The following is a 17,800-nucleotide window of genomic DNA, read 5'->3' as shown; positions in this document are numbered from 1 at the left end:
GTGTACATATCAATATTTATGTAATAATATGTATATTTAAACATATGTATGTTGTTTCTTTTACAAATGAAAATTAAATTAGAAATATATAATGTTATCATATTGAATGCTTGTGTGATGTGAGGTAAAACGTAGATCAGATGGTTGTTTTTCTTGCTGCAGTCTCTTTGTGGCTTTGAACAAAAAGCTGCTTCAGCATGTTCATTTGAGCTTCAGGTTTGCCTCTGGGTCTGCCCAAGGGAAGGCTGGAGAACAATGAGTGTCCCGGATGTGTGGAGTCCTTTCTAATCTTACTGGTTCACGAAGACGGTGGTTTCAGTAAATCTCACTCATATGTTGGAATGGTGAGTCGTCTTGATGACTCACTGAAGCTGCTTCCTCTTGCAACACAATTTTTTATTATTCAAAGTGTTTACATTTTACACTTTTTTGTCCAAATTAGCAGTAAGCAAAACAGAGACATTTTACAGCTTACTTGTATTTTCATCCTCACTTCTTCATCTCTTATTAACTTATAACTATTCAAATATTCTAAATATTGTCACATCATTTTCAAGATGTTATGATCACCTGCATCACATTTTTATTTTTCTGTCAAAAAATTGCATTTTTGTGTTTTTAAAACCCAATTTAAACAAGATTTCAATGTATGTTTCGTTTTCTGTGAGAACTGAGTAATTAAATTAACTAAATTATTAATGCTTTTGTTGTTTTTAGTTGTTCTTTTTTTTTGCAACAGAAGGTACAACTTTCACATAATCCTAATTTTGCAACTAAATGTGGTGGTTTATCGGGGTCCTTAGTTAGATACTGTATCTTGAGGTAGACCGTGGAGACAAAACTCGTTATAAATCAGGGGTGTCAAACTCAATCACACAGGGGGCCAAAATCCAAGATCAACACTTTAGGGTCGCGGGTCGAACACGATAAACATTTATGGAACGCTCCAAAATTAAATTTTTCAAAATTTAAAACCATAACTTTTTAACATAATTATGAACTACATATATAGCATTACCTGTGATAATGCTAGTGTGAATGTTATAAGCTGAATTTGACCTCTAATGATTCCAGTGCAGATAGCTGAAAACGTTGAAACTGATAGCTAGCTAAAATATTAGCTAAATGCCAAATTAGCCTAAAAACAACAAAAAACAAACAAAAAAAACTTTGGTTAACCAAAATAGCTAGCATGTAGCTGAAAAAAAATGCTAAAATTCAAATTATCCCAAAAAAAGCCTAATTAGTCAAAACAGCTAGCGTGTAAATATTAGCCTAACTCTAAAACAGCCTAAAAAAACTTAAAAAGAAAAGCCTAAATTAGCGAAAACAGCTAGCATGTAGCTTAAAAAGCCTCACATGTGTCGAAGTGTCCTTGGGCTAACCCCGAATTGCCTCTGGTGGGAGGTTGACGCCAGTGTTGTGCAGCGGAGCCACCACCAGTGTGTGAATGTGTGTGTGAATGGGTGAATGGGTCTGAGACTGTGAAGCGCTTTGGGCCCTCGAAGGAGGGTAGAAAGCGCTATACAGGTATTCGCCATTTAAATAAATATTAAATATTTAAATATTAGCTAAACTCCAAAATAGCCTAAAAAAATCTTAGTAAATGCCAAAATAGTCAAAAAAGCTAACAGAATACTAATTTTTAAAATTTTAAAACAAAACTTTATAGCATGACTATGAATAATACAAAGGCAGGAATATTATTCCAGAATAAATCAACTTAAACTTTCAATAACTTTCAATATTTTACTCTCCATAAAAATATTTTTTGTCAAAATTATACAAGTTGGAAGACAGTGCAAGATAACATCAGGCCATTAATAACAATAAAATAAAATGATCTGGAGGGCCGGATAGAATTACCCAGAGGCCCGGATCCGGCCTTGGGGCCTTGACTTTGACACGTGGTGTAGGAGGACCTCCATCGTCTGCTTAGCAGATATAAATCTGAGAAGAGAATGAAACATTTTACATAACCAGTAGATAACATTGAGAACAGTAGTTAGTCCTTTAGAATCTGGTAGACCTTTAGCAAAATTCAAAGTGATATGAGACCAAAGGCCACGATGGGACCTTAAGGGATTGCCATCAGAACTTGGGATGACTTGACTTGAGCATAATTAAGGCAAGCTGAGGCATACTCTGTGACACCTGTTAAAAGTGAAGATGACCATGATTTTCTTCAAACAGAAATCAAAGTTGTGAGAGAGACTCAGAGAGACTTACAGAGTCAGTCCCAGGTGGTACCATAGCTCCAAGCCATGACACCAGTGAGGAACTTGAGCTATAAGAGGATCTGGAACATTCAAACAGCCCGCTGGACATCGAGCAGGAACAGGGACATTAAGCGTGACCTGATTATTCCTGCCCTCCAGGTCCACAACAGTGAATCGAATCAGGCAGGGCATATTCAGGATCAGGGGCCTCAGGGTTCTTATGCAAACGAGAGAGGTCCCTGGACTTAAGACTTTTATGGTATAAAGACAAGGGAAAAATAGAAACGATTCAAAAAAAAGTTGCAATTGGCTGTCTTGAGAGGCTTTAAGTCTTATTTAAATATTGATGTATAAGTATTCTAGATTCTTGTGAAATTGAAAGGATTTGTAGCCCCATCGTTGGGCCATGCGGATCTTTGAGTTCTGCTGGAGGTGGACAATGCGAGTAAAACTCACAGGTATGAATCTCATGAAAAGTGACTGACCTTTGGAACAAGATGGTCTCCATTGGAAGCAATCCGTTTTGAATATGAACCCCTCAAGGTCAAAACATGAAAGGGAGATGCAGCCTGATGTAGTATGTCAGAAATCACAAAAAAACGCAAGCCACAAAGATTTCTTCAACTGTCTGCACGTTTCTGGAACTATCTCCCTAGTAAGTCAGTCGTTCTTAAACCAAGAATAAGAAGATTCAGTTATGCATAAATTGATGACAGTTGTCTATGGCTGAGGGCACAAGAAATGGATTGACAAGATAGTGGTCTTGACAAACATTTCATCCATAAAACTGCAGTCGGTACCAAAGTCAACTTCCCTTTGAACAATGTGTCTCTTGATGTAAAACTGGCATTGGCTCTTGTGGGTCAGTAGATAGGAAGCAACATTTACATGTCTCACACACACCTTCCTCATGTGTGCTGAGCCTGGTCTGTAAACCAACATCATACCACCTCGTGTCCAGGGTCTCTGCGGAGGAAACACAGGCCTTGTTGCAGTCTATGTGGTCTGCCCTCTGCAAGGATGTTAATCTGCTTCAGCTGCATGAGTCCTGTGTCCTCTCCTGTTGTCTCTACACCGCCTTCAAAATCAGAACATTTTCAATTTTCACACCTAGAACCGTGAGACAAATTTGTATTAGCTTTCATTGATACGTGCACCTCAATTCAACGGAAATATTTCAAGAAAAATAATTGGTTCATCTTGCCACTTCTTCTTTGACAGTCTTTTTAGTCATTGATTAAAAAAAAGTGGTTCAATTCTATTCTCCGGCAGTGTGAAATTCTTTGGAATCCCCAGAATCTCTTTCTTGAATGAATCAGGAAGACGGAGAACACCCTCATGTAGAGGACGGACTGTCAAAAACTCATCCAGAAATTATGGAAACAGTTGAACAATTTTTGTGTAAAAAAAAAAAAAAAACGTGTTTAAATTGACTCTTTTAATAAACCATAAATAGATGTTGTGAAATGGTTGTATTTTATTTGTTTCACACTTTGTGAAATCTGTGACGTCATATCCGCTGTTTAGAAAAATAAAAGAAAAAACACTATATAGTCCTGTACTGTATAGTTTTTAGCAGTTATAGATCAGGATGGGAATTTAAACATGGGATCAGTTATTTAAATCCAGATTAAAGAACAACCTGATCTCAGCTGCTTTTGATTAGTTTGTATTCAAAAGTTTTCATCTGCACTTTACTTTTTAACCTTTTATTGAAATGGTCACTCCTTTACTATTTTTTATGTTTTATGTAAATAACTTTGAATTGTCTTTGTGCATAAAATGTGCACACAAATAAACTTACCATGTCTTAAGTTAGTTACTGTCAGACTTACATGAAGCAAACAAATACATAATTATTGGAAAAATGAACTGGAAATGAAATACAAAACAGTAACATGTTTGAGACTAAAATTCTGACGTATGCAGTCATGGATAAATGGGGGGAAAAACCAAAACAGTTTTATTTTTCCAAACTGACTAGCAGCAGGTGTCAAACTCCAACCCTTAAGGGTCAGTGTTCTGCTTGTTCCCATCTAACCTGACTGTTGTGTCTTGTTATTGGCAAAGCACACCAATCCAGCAATGTTTAAAACACCAGGGGGTACCAGCCTTTGAGGCCTGGAGTTCGACACCCCTTGTGTAACTAAAACCTCTATTTACAGCCTCTCAGAAAGAAAGAAAGATAAAGACAGAAGAGTCAAAGAGTGGAGAGGCACATGTCCACATCCTCTACACATCTGAATGAAGCTGATTTAAGTTTCAAACATGTTATCATACTGAAAAGTTGCCATCTTGATCCCGAGCCTTGGTGCTGCACGTTAACACATCCTTAAGACATCCTGTAACCCTTCCGCTCTCCTTAGTTTGTTTACATTAAAAGTGGGGTCATCTGGACCCCCCAAGACAGTGCGCTGAACTTTTTTTTATCTTTGATTTTTGAGTTTCACTAATGTCCATGACAAACATAAAATCCTGTCCACCTTTGTCATGGAAGGACTCACATATCAATATGTGGTTGGAGTCATCTGGACCCCAAAGAGAGCGGAAGGGTTAACCTTTTAGACCTGAGGCGTCGCCGGTGACGCTTTAACACAAAATCTTCAATGTACTGTAACTTTCAACTGTTTATGTGATTACGCTGCTTTTCTCCTTCAGAATCTACTGGAATTATGTATAATATACATTATATTTAAAAACGTTTAAGACTTTTTTATATTAACTATCGGGAATATCTTTTTAAAAAAGTGGGAAAATGTCAAGTTTTACCGGATATTATTCACAATTGAGGTTTAAAACGGCTGATAAGAAAACTATGATGAAAAGCATTCTAGTACTACTTGAACACATCACTCACGCACAAATTTGTGAGACGTCTAACAATAGATTGTGTGATGTGTTGTGTGTGCGTAAGAGGTGATTCATGCATATTTTTTTAAAGATTTTTGTGTGTAATTAGTTTCAAGCTGTTGTCATTTTAATTTGTGCATGTGTAAATTGTATTTTGTATTTTTTTTTATTTTGTAATTTTTTTACTTTTGCACAAAATATATTATGTGAGTTACAAATCAAGAATACGCACGCAAAGATCCAAATTTATGCACAAATCAAGAATCAGAGTGAGTGTATTTTCTCTCCATAAATGTTGCTCCCAGTCAACGAGCACTTGTGTGATCTATAGGCAACACATAAGACTTGAGCACAGTCAATTTGTCATGTGTCAAGTTTTATTTGCAAACTTATCAGTCGTCGCTGTTACGTCCTGCTGCTACTGCTGGACCTTTTTCCATCCGGTCCTTCTGCTCACCGGGCTGGTGTGGTCAATGTGTCTTCATTGGGACCTGCTGGCTGTTTAAGACAGAGGGGGCCACACTAAGGCAGGCAAGGAGCTGGTTGGGTTTTAGTTGCCGTGGTGCTGGTTTGTTTCGTTCTCTTTTTCCCTCTTTGTTCTCACTGGTCTTAGACTGCTGGGTTTTGTTATTTTAGTTTGGGGTTGGACCTTGGTAGTCTTAGCTTGTGGGCTTTGTTTATTTGTTTTCTTTAGGTAGTTTTGGTTCGGGGGAGCTGTTGACTCAGACAGTCGACATGGCTGGGTCAGCAGTCTCCATGACTTATTTTATGTTGGCCAAGGTTTCAAATTCCTATTAAACAATAATATTTAGCTACATAGGAATTGGAGACAAACAGAAATTATGAGCTCATGTGGTGATTTGCTTCAATATTTGCTCCATTTTACACTGTGAACCAGCAGGCTAAACTCTTCTGCCTTTCATTTGCCAGAGAGAAGGCATCCAATCAGAACCCTAAACCCCACTGCAGTGTGTGTCGGTGTGTGCTGTGAAAGCTTTTGAACTGTTGCATGCCTGCTGTCTCTTTGACTGAATGGTGGTATATCACAACCATGGGGCTCAGACAGTTAACTCTCTTGAGAAGCCATGGCTTCTGATTTCAGACTCAAAAAAACTCTGTGGATCCTCAGGAAAAAGTCACATGCCTCTCGTTTTAATCCTCATGCTCAGTATCATCTGTGGGAATGTATCTTTGTGAATTTAATTTTTTCTAGCTGTCTAAAATTTTAAAATCAAGAGGAGCAAAAGCCTTTTTACTGAGCTCTGCAGCTGCCTCATTGAGCACAAACCATCAGCCTCTTGGTGATAGTAACATTGTCTAATTCTGAACTAAGCTGAACCCTCTTTCAAAGCACAGAGGAGTGTTAAACAATATGGCTCTAATGATGTATTAAACAGAGGAGGGAGGCTTTTATTCCTTTATGCACCTTCTGGCTTATCGGAGATACCAGACAGTCGGCTGCAATAACACAGCCTTATTGATGAAACAACTATTAAGTGACCAGTTAATTTTTTATGAAGAAAGAAGAATGAACTAAAGCCAAGAGGAGCCTTCTTTGTAGTGGAAAATCAAATAATGACAAAGACCAGTGACGTTCGGGTAAAGGAATGGAACATAAAATGAAAGAAAAAAATATATCCTGCTAAAAAAAACAGTTTCTATGAATTTCTATGCTCTGTACCTACATAATGAAATAACCATTTTTAGTTGAATCACAGAATCACCTTTTATCCACCTCCTTGTCTATGCCAAAGTTAACCTTCATTTTTCACTGTCTGGCCTTCAAGTCCTTTACAATACCAGTAGTGAAAACAAGAGTTAGTACTGTATTTATACGAAGCTCAAACCCATGAAGAAGTTCAATCTACATAGAAATACACTGTAACTATTCTGACTTCAGGTACTTTGGTTTTCTTCCACAGTCTTAAACCATGGCCCGCGGGCCAGATCCAGCCCTACTCCACATTAGACCCGGCCCCTTATACACTATTAAATTTCATTTCAGTCTGGCCATGCAATCTGCATTGTGTGACTTTTTATTCCAATCTCCTCCAGTCTGCTCTTTTTTGGTTGTGTTTCTTTCTCTAAAACTTTAAATGTTTAAGCTTAGAAGCATCCTGCAATTTTTATACCCGCCCCGCATCCGAGAAGAAAACCGCTATGAGGCCCTCATAAGAAAATATTTGGGGATCCCTGCTCTAAACTGGGGGGTAAATGTGTGATTGTGAAGTCCTGCAACAGACTGGTGACCGGTTCAGAGGGTACCCTGCCTTGGCCCAACAGGTTGGCTCCCGCGACCCTTCATGGGATTGAGTAGGTTCTAAAAATGGATGTTAAATAAAGTTGATAGTAGCATTAAACTGTGAATTTAGCATTTTATGTTCTTTAGCTTAATACTTACATAAGGCTCTTAAGCTTTCATAAAAAGGCTGTTTTTGTGCGTAAAAATAAGGTTTTCTGGGAACTCTGTCACTTTTCTTCAGCAAGGCATTAGCTCTTTAGAGCTCCATGGACGTTGTTAAGCTGATGACTTTTGACCTTTCTATCATGGTCAGAAAAGGGATTACATTGAGTCTGACAATGTGCATTTGCCCATTAGTAAGAGAAGCTGACCTGCGAGTACAAAGGCTCAGATTCAAACCATTCACATCAGCCAGTTTCTACGGATGAGAACGTAGGCCAAGTGCAGCCTGCAAAAGGTCCATACATTCTCCCTCCTATATGTCTCAACTGAGCTGCTGTTTTGAAATGTTGACTAGTGTAATGGAATGGAATGGGACAACACTAAATGTTGACTTGGGTAGAGCTGAGCGCTGGACTGTTAAACTGATCCAGCTGATAGGGCCATTTTGCTCAGAGGTCAGCTCTCATTTGGTCTTTTTAGTTTCCATCCATGCATGCATGAAAGCGCAAGTGGGCAGCCTGAGAACAGTAGGCTCTTATTTTCCATTTGCCAAGAAGAATTTTGCTTTTCCTCGTCAGGCAATAAATGGACATAATAGCTTGTTATTTAAGGTGCATTCACACCAAATGCGATTCGCGCGGCAGAGGCGGCCAGTTTCAATGTTAAGTCAATGGAACACATGCGACATGAGGCGACCTGAAGTCCAGCAATGTGATTTTAGGGACGGGCGCGGCGCAAAGGTCTGGCAGCAGCTCAATTTGAGCAACGAGGCGCAAGCCAAAATTTAAATATCTAAAGTTTGTCAGGTCAGCGCTTCTGCTGATCAGGAACTCAGTTTTGGGCATGTGACGTTTTAATCTGTGTTATTCCAAAACAAGCGTTTTTGTCCAGAATTTTTTCCTCAACCTGTTTGAGCCTGCAGATCTTATCCAGATACTTTGGGGCGAAGGCGGAATACACTCTGGTCAGATCACCGGCCTTTACTTCTGGAGCTCTCTCGCTTGATCTACCAGCAGACAGAGAGCTGCTGCAGGGTGCAGAGGCTGCCCACTTGGGCCTCATTGAGACAAAAGGTCTGCTAATTTTATTTTTAGTGTTAGACAGAAAGCCTTCAAGCTCAGCCACAGAGACACAGAGACACAGCGGAAGCGGCTGTCATACAGACACAGCCCCGGTACCGTGAAAATCTTTTAATAATAAATATACCCAAACATGGAGACATGATTACAGATGTTTTTGAAGAACTCTTCACAATAAATAAACCTGATTTCTCAGCATCTTTAGTGTCTTTCATACATTCTAAGTGAGATATCCACAGACACCTTCCTTATAGCGATCATGCTAAATGCATTAGCTGGTAGCTCCTCCCACATGCGTCTGCAGCGTCAAACTCAGGAACACATTTTATATCAGGCGGTGAGCAGCGAATTTGTCGCGTGAGGAAAGAGGGGCGGGGCACACAAATTTGTCCCGCTAATCGCGTTCAGTGTGTAAGCATCTTTAGATGACTTTGCTAGCAGACGAAAAGCTAGCACCGCATTCTTGCTAATCCAAGCTCATTACATTGTTTTTTGTAATGTTTTCAGCCTAGTTTAGATCTCATTCTGCAGTACGTTTCATAGCTGTCACACCCATATGTTCCTGTACTAGCTCTCCTCGCAAATAAAAAAAGTTTACCTTACAGATGATATAACCTCTAAAAGAAAACTTTGCCAAAGTATTTTGACAATAATTAACTGATGTTGTTTATTTCTGTTTCATATTTCCTCAGAGGCTTCTCCCAGTCCTAGCCCGTATCCCAAGAGCTCTCCAGAAACATCTCCTATGACCTCCCCGCGGCAGCGCAGAGACTCGGATCGCTACTGTCAGCTATGCAACGCCTGGTTCAACAATCCTGGCATGGCTCAGCAACACTACGACGGCAAGAAGCACAAGAAAAATGCAGCCAGAGCGGATCTGTTGGAACAGCTAGGCAAAACCCTGGACATGGGAGAGATGAAAGGTATGAAGCATCGTTTTAGTGCATTAGTATAAGCAACTATTTACTCAGAATTTAACAGATTTTAGTGGGGGTTTCATGTAGGAGTAGGACATGTTGGATTCAAAAGAAGAATAGGCCGATTTATACTTGAGGTTTGGATGATGAAGAACAGAGACGGAAATGTGTTGATAATTACGACAAGTTTGATGGAAAGATGGAAGGAGAACTCTGACGAGCTGATAAATCAGTAGGAGAGTAGAAGAGGTGTGGAGCAGGAAGCAGCAAAAATCAGTTAGGATGAAGAGAGGAATACAATGAAGAAGACGAAGAGTGGAAAGACGGTTCACAACATACCTGTGAAGACACTGAAGTGCTTAGGAGACGTGGATGTATCAATGCAAAAGGTCCTCCCGACGACGATGATCCGAACACGCCTTAGACCTCTGGCACTGATCAATGCAAATGACCTTTCCCGATGATAATCATTACTTATCATCAGAAAGAAAAATCTTCTACATTAGTCAATACTAAAAATCCAAAATATACTCTTTAAAAAATACAATTTGTGCAGATTGTTTTCTGTAAAGATCAGTCATAAATCACATTTTAGGAGAAAGAGAGTAAAAGTAAAAAAAAAAAAAAAAAATCAAGAATATGTGCAGAATCAGTTACATCACAGTTTAGGAAAACAAGTCTATTGACAGGATCAAGACCATGTAATCCTTCTGCTGCATTTTACATACGGCGTTGTTATGAGACTGTTCCGTCGCGTCCATTGCCCTTCAGCTGGTATCATATCAAGTGAATTGTGCTCAAGTTGTCTGCAGGTCAGCTGAAAATTGGGTCAAAGTTCACCTTCAGAAGTGGTAGAATCTAGGTGTTGTTTTCTTGAAATCACATTTCACCCTTATTTTGCATCAATTAAAGGCTCAGAGGTCCATAATCCCACACTTCTCAAAGTCTTTCATGCTTTGGATTTCCAGAGGCTTAGCCAGGTCCGGTGGACCGATTGGTTTGACAAAGATCCTGGAGTTCTGCACCCAAGTCATTTGGATCTGTCGTCTCTTCCATAAGAGCGTGCTTCACTAGATCGGCGTAATAATTACACAGGTGATCATTTAGATTAACAGCCGAACCCTTCGGGTGTTTTCTTTGTTTCATCAGAGCTATCTTGTGCTTTTGGTTCAAAAACCTGATCAGGACCAGTGATTTATCTGAATTCTTTCTCCAAGGAAGCGAATGACAGACCTCAATATTATTTAGATCCAAGGAAATCCCTTTAGATGTGAGGAATAATCCAACTTAGCTTTCCACTGTGTTGTTAGCATCTCCAACAGCACCGTTAGCTTCCATGCTAACGTTCGCTCCCTGGCCGTGCCCGGGGTTTAAGTTGAAGTTCCTTGAGGATGATGTTGTTCATTCTTACTTGTTGATCCAGGTCTTTCATTCTTCTCTCCAGGAGATCTTGCCGATTATCTCGTTGTTCGTTACATGCATTTTCCCATCGGAAATCTTCCACAAGTTGTATCTTAGCCTCAAGTTCCATGAGTGTTAATATCTTAGCATCTATAAGAAGCAGTGGAGTTAGCTTAGCCTGGATGTCGGCTAACGCAGCTTTAAGCTCCGTCAAGTCGACTTCTAAATTTTTCTTCGGTGCCATGTTCAACTCTCCTTGTTGCAGAATTACTACTGTTTTACAGTAGCTTTGTGAGTAAAGTCGCTTGTAAATGACTTTAAAAAGACGAAGAGTTGAGGCTAGTTGTAGACGTGTCTGCTCGCTCTTGAACCGGAATCTTGAAGCGTAAGAGGAGGTCTGAGGGATGGAGAAGTGCTCTGGTGCCCCCTGGAGGTCACAGAGATGACCATGTCGAGGTTCCCTTTGGGATAGGTTTAGGAATGAAAACATAAGAGGAAGAACTCCTGTTAGATGTTTAGAGACACATTCACAGAGGCCAGATTGAGGTCATGTTGAGTGGAAGGAAAGTGATTATGCTGATGAAATTAGGTAAGAACTACTAGAAAAGAAGCCAAGAGGAGAAGAATGAGGAGGTTCATAGATAGAAAGGATAGGATTAGATGGACGCATATCATTTGTTGTGGCGACCTCCAAAGGGAGCAGCAGAAAGACAAAGAGGGGAATGTTTCTGAATGTAGAGAAGGAAGGTGTGAGGGTGGAGGATCCAGAGGACAGGGTTAGATGGAGGCGGAAGATTGGCTTTGGCAAAAGGGAGCAGTGAAAATGCAAAGAACAAGGTGAATTTTGTTTAACTTTTGATGACGCATGCTCAAACCATGAGCTATTAATTATTTCTTGCATTAAATGAGGCTTTAGTTCACATATTCTTCTCACCTATCATAGCCAGAATATCTCTGAATAAGATAACAGGTACACACCAGCGTGTTTAAGGGAAGGTATTCATACTTTTTATCTGCACATTTATTTACTGCTTGTTTAGATGAGACTCATATATATATATATATATATATATATATATATATATATATATATATATATATATATCAAGATATGGATATGTAACTTTTGTCATTAATACATATTAGGAGCATTAAACCTCCGTTGTGAGTGTGGTGAAAAGCATTGTTCGGTGCTATTTGAATAATATATAATAAAAGCTCTGACATGGAAGAATTGACATTAAACTTTTAAGGGCATCTTGACCATCACAATGTACATCTCGCTCATCCTTGCAGTCAAGATTTCTTTTTGACAACTTTGACATGAAGTCATGGACCCTGTTACTCTTATTAATCCTTTAACTTCCAAATGAAGAGAAAACCAATATTTTTTTTCTGCTGAATTTTTTGTCTTGGGGGCGGGGGATGCACACAGTCCATGTTTTTAAAAATAATTTCTAAATGTGTTCTACTTTTTGTTTGAGTAGGTAGCGAAAGGGTTAAAAAGCAGCCAAGGGCACTGCTGTGGTTGCTGTACTTCCTTCCTTGTTCTCAGGGCACTCCCAGCATCCAGACACCGTTAGCTTTTAAGAGCAGACGCATCTTTACTGCACAACTTCTAGCTGTCAGTCAGGAAATATTCACCACAATAAATCCACTCTGATGAGTCCAGACTAAAACTTACATGAATTGTGTCTTCTCAATGCAGTCTCCAGCTGATTATGATATTTAATTATAGATCCACTGCATCATTAAAAGTGACCTAAAAGATAAACCACAGAAAACACACATGCACCACTAAATGGTGGCTTCTGTTTGGATTTAAGTTGTTTAATAAAACTCTCCATGCTAGATAGAGGATAGGGAAGAGGAGACATTAATCAAAATTAAAATACTCTCGAACAATCAGAAAAATGCATAATTCTTCACAAAAGTCACTAAATGTACTTTGTGAGAGTTTTGGTTCTCTAGTTCACAGTTCTTTTGCACATGTTTAGCTTGATGTATGGCAATGATGCTGTGTTTGATACAAAACTAAAAACTGCCAACAGACATTTTTTCTAAAAGCAGAGAAGCAAATAACATTAGAAATTACAATAGGAGTTTTCCTTGCTTTCCCAAACTGCTCCCATTAAGGAAAAAAAAATCCTCTTGTCTCAAATATAGAAAGTAGGAGGAAGAGAAATTCCATCCTATACCAATCCCAATAGAGGAGCTCTCTCCCAGTCCAGCAGGTGTTTAGTTTGGTTTGTGGTGACCCAGAACAAAACTACAAATAATTCCAATTTTGACATCCATCGTTCTATCCATATATCCATCTATCCATCGATCTATCGTTCTATCCATCCATCGTTCTATCCATCCATCTATCCATCCATCCATCGTTCTATCATCCATCTATCCATCCATCCATCGTTCTATCATCCATCTATCCATCCATCCATCGTTCTATCCATCGTTCTATCCATCGTTCTATCCATCCATCGTTCCATCCATCGTTCCATCCATCGTTCTATCCATCCATCGTTCCATCCATCCATCATTCCATTCATCCATCCATCCATCCATCCATCCATTCATTGTTCTTTGCGTTCATCCGTCCATCCATCATTCCATCCATCCATCCATCCATCCATCCATCCATCCATCCATTCATTGTTCTATGCGTTCATCCGTCCATCCATCTATCCATCCATCCATCCATCTTTCCACCTATCTGTTGTTCCATCCATCCATCCACCGTTCCATCCATCCATCCATCCATATCTCCATTGTTACTTTCATCAATTCATCCATCCATCCATTCATTGTTCTATGTGTTCGTCTGTCCATCCATCCATCCATCCATCCATCCATCCATTCATCCATCCATTGTTCCATTCATGCATCCATCCATTCATCATTTCATCCATCCATCCATCCATCCATCCATTATTCCATCCATCCATTGTTCCATTCATCCATCCATCCATTCATTATTCCATCCATCCATCCATCCATCCATCCATTCATCCATCCATTGTTCCATTCATCCATCCATCCATCCATTCATTATTCCATCCATCCATCCATCCATCCATTCATCATTTCATCCATCCATCCATCCATCCATTATTCCATTATTCCATCCATTCATTGTTCCATTCATCCATCCATCCATTCATTATTCCATCCATCCATCCATCCATCCATCCATCCATCCATCATGACACTTTGTGTATTCAATGTACATGCAAACAACAAACCAACATAAGTTGGAAATCATAAATATATTTTTGGTCAGATTCCATGAAAATTGTCAGGTTTTGTTTCTAGTCAATTAACTGAAGCATGAACATATTCAATTATTGAAATCTTTTCACTGAGAACTTATGGTTGAAAATGTGATCAATAATGTACTCTACAAAACAACGACTATTGAATTTTCAAGTGATTCATTTTCTGTTAAGCTGAAAGACTGCAACTGTTAAAGGAACTTCTAGTCAAATTCATCAGCTTGTTGAAAGCTGTTAACGTTCTCAGAAAGTGTGAGGGAGAACTTTTTTTCACTTTCTCAGAGTACATGTCAAAGAAATTCGACAATGTTTCATTTATTGCTTGAAAAGAAATGGCTGCTAGAGAAGCAAAATGGGAGCCTGGGGACTGAAAACGGCACAGATGTATGAAAGCTCAGAGGAAAAGAAGAACCTACAGAGCTGACTGGACACATATTACTAACAAATACAGGACAAGCTAAGCGGTTGCTGTCAGATCAACTTTTTTATAGCTTATGTCAGTACTCGATGTTTATTTTCAACTGAAGTCATTAAAGTCCCACTCCAATTTTGATTTATTGTAAAACAATCCCAATGGTCTTTAATTATGTTCATGTTGTTTTTAGCCAAAATACATTTTAAAAAGTTTCATTTTCTAGGACATAGTTTCTGAAGAGCAGCAGTAGTTCATGAGAAGATCACCTCTGAGTTGTGGGCGGGACCATTCCCATCATCCATCTGTTTCTGTGATCATCCGCTAGCTTACAGCCCCTCACATTCCTAACCTAACATTACGAAAATGGCGAGAAATATTGTAGCTATCCAACTTTACAGTTTGATCAAGATTCCAGCTCAGAAGAGGAAAACAAAGACATCTATGGGTGTGATGGATTTGTCTTCAGGGAGCTTGTGACCTGCTTTCGTAGGTTCTATGTCATACAGACAAGCTTTTGTTTCTCCTGCTTCTGATTCCTAATGATTTGAATACAAAAATACTCAAAAATGACATTTTAAGCTTAACTTTCTTACATATGTTCTCAATCATGAGGAAAATGCCACAAGAACATGTTAAAAACACCACAAACAATTTTCATCAACGTGGGTTTTAATGAAGCTTTAGATTTACAGAGTGAACAATTTGAAGATTTCATTTGGTGAATTAATTGGAAACAAAAAATATGAAACTGTTTAATGTTTACTACAGCACGTCTTCAAAAATCTTTATCAAAGAATGAGATACATAATGTTGAGTTTCAAGTGTTTGTTTCTTTATTAGCTTTTCCGTTGCATCCCATAACTGCTTTCATACTCTCCTGGATGAGATTAAAAAGGAAAAATTTAAAGAATTTGGCTAAAAAAAGAAAAGGAAAAGAGAAGATTTCAGGTGGAGTTGTGATTGCTGAAAACAAATCATTAAACATTCCCAAGACTGTTTGGTTATTTTTTTCTATTTTTCTTAATTCTGGGGTGTAAAACAGTTGCTTGTAACTGGAGACGCCATTATTCTTAGTTTAAAACTATATGCTACACCAGGGGTGTCAACCTCAATTGTTTGTTGTTCGTTGTGGGCCTAACAGGATAAACATTTATTGAACACATTAAAACTAATTTTTTAAAACTTTAAAAATGTAACTTTTTAACCTGGGGGTGCAGCCTGTACCTGTACCCTAACATGGTATGCTAACCCTGATATATCGTCTGGAAGCGGTTCTAATCACCCTCCGGTACTAATCCAGTACCAGGTTCAAGTCAGGATTAGGATATCAGTGCGATCCACGTCCCAACACCGGACCGGTACCAGTTTGCAGCCCAGAGGTTGGGGACCCCTGACTTGATTGGAAGAGCCCATACGTCCAAATTTGGAACACTCAAAATGTACATTTTTGACGCGGAGAGTTCCTTAACCATGGGTCAGTATGTGATGACTTGGGAGTGAGAATGTGATGCAATATGTTACCAGTGCTAGATAACATTGGGCCAATAATAACAAAAAAATTAAATGAACTGGTGGGCCGGATTTAATTGTCCGCCCCCCGGGCCTTGATTTAATACGTGTGCTACGCCATTGAAATAAATTATGGAGAAAGTGAATTGTTGCATCTCTAATGGACACTGTTATGTCTTTGTTTAAAGTGTCAAATGCGTTTAAAAAAAAAAAAAAAGTGTCAAATGCGTATTGTGCTAAATTTAAGAAATATTTATTATTTATTGATTCTTAAAGATGCATCTGAATTTTTGTTTGTTCTTTGCTGTTTTGCATTGCACAAAACACAGGTTGAAGCCGTACGGGACAAACTAGGATGATTGGAAACTTTGTTTTCAGTCATCTTTTTTTTTTCAGTTTCAGTTGGCTACCGGGTTCCGCATAATGCTTATTAGTTGCACAATAGTATCAGATTAGAGATTAGTTCATTTGCACTAAACAACTAAGTGTAATTAAAAACATTGACTTCATTTTTCTTTTTTTTCCCATTTTGTTTGGAGTGGAACCATTTTTGAACATTAGCATAGTCACGATGGGGAGTCTGAAAAGTGTCAGCACGCTAAGCTGCAACGTTCAGCACTTGGAATAATGAGTATTCCTGGCTGGTGATTATCAGCTGGTAATGAAGTAGCAAATCATCCTATCAGGCGAGAGCAGCAGTCTGAGCCTGTGGAGAGAAGATTGGGACCACAGCAGAGCACAGTGGCAGAGCGGAAGGGGGGAGCGGGGAGGCTGTTGCAGGAAAAAAAAAAAGCTTTCCATTTTTCTGCACTCTTTCCTCCACGTATTCCTTGAGCCGTACGCTGATAGTACTACCCTCCTTCTGACCTCCCTCTATGTCCTCACATACCTCTCAACTTGAAAAGAAAATGTGCAATCTGACTCTGAATCCGCCCGTACGATGAAATATTCAACATCTCCCATAGAGCAGGACTTTTGCATACAGTTTCACGTGTGAATGGAACTGCAGCGATGACAAAAACCCAGAGAGAATGGAACAATGACGAACAGTGAAAGCAGGGAAAGCTAGGAGACATTTTACTATACATGCCTTCCAGGAGTAACAGGTACTGATATGCATCAAGCTTGTAGCACAAATGAAAAGATGTGAAAAGGTTTCCACAGAGAAAGTTTGTCACAGCTGTATGTGTGATAAAAGGCAGAAAGTTAAAAACAAAAAAATAAATTAAACATGATAGGTGAATTCATCTGCTGTGTCAATAATCCCCTCTATCTCATTTCATTATGTGATAGCCAAATTTTTTTAACAGAAGATAAATATAATTTACATAAATAGGACAGTAGTGTTTGCATTTGCAAAAATGACATATTTTCCTTTGTAAACTACATAAGATAATTGTATATTATGTAGGAAAAGTTTGCAGTTATGTATTTTAGTCTTAAAGTAAAATCTGACAGACATGTGTTTTCTTTTTTTACCTAAATGATTTATTTGTTTGAAAATACAGATTTTGATAATGTCTTTTTTGTTGCAAAAAAAACACACATACAGTTTTTTCTCAAACTTTAACTTCCTTTTTTGTTCATAACTGTGTCAGACCTCCAGAAAACAAAGATAAAAAACTATCAAATTAATTGAAACTGTTGCCAAAAATATGAAAGTGACTATTTCCATGTAACTTTATAAAATACGTTCACCCAGAGATATTTTTTTTTTTTTTTTTTTTTTTT

The 17,800-nt window shown here is 38.6% G+C and overlaps 1 protein-coding gene across 1 annotated transcript in view; it reads left to right on the top strand.

The window, feature by feature from the left end:
- The window catches only part of zmat4a (zinc finger, matrin-type 4a), a 162,613-nt gene that overhangs the window by 102,012 nt on the left and 42,801 nt on the right, over positions 1–17,800 (top strand). Inside the window, exon 5 of the mRNA XM_024276052.2 lies at positions 9,245–9,475. Within this exon, the coding sequence (XP_024131820.2) occupies positions 9,245–9,475 (231 nt within the window). The remainder of the gene's footprint in view (positions 1–9,244; positions 9,476–17,800) is intronic.

This window comes from Oryzias melastigma, linkage group LG9 (genome assembly GCF_002922805.2).
Source record: "Oryzias melastigma strain HK-1 linkage group LG9, ASM292280v2, whole genome shotgun sequence".
Classification (NCBI taxonomy): Eukaryota; Metazoa; Chordata; class Actinopteri; order Beloniformes; family Adrianichthyidae; genus Oryzias; species Oryzias melastigma.
This window is presented reverse-complemented; position numbering and strand designations above follow the sequence as displayed.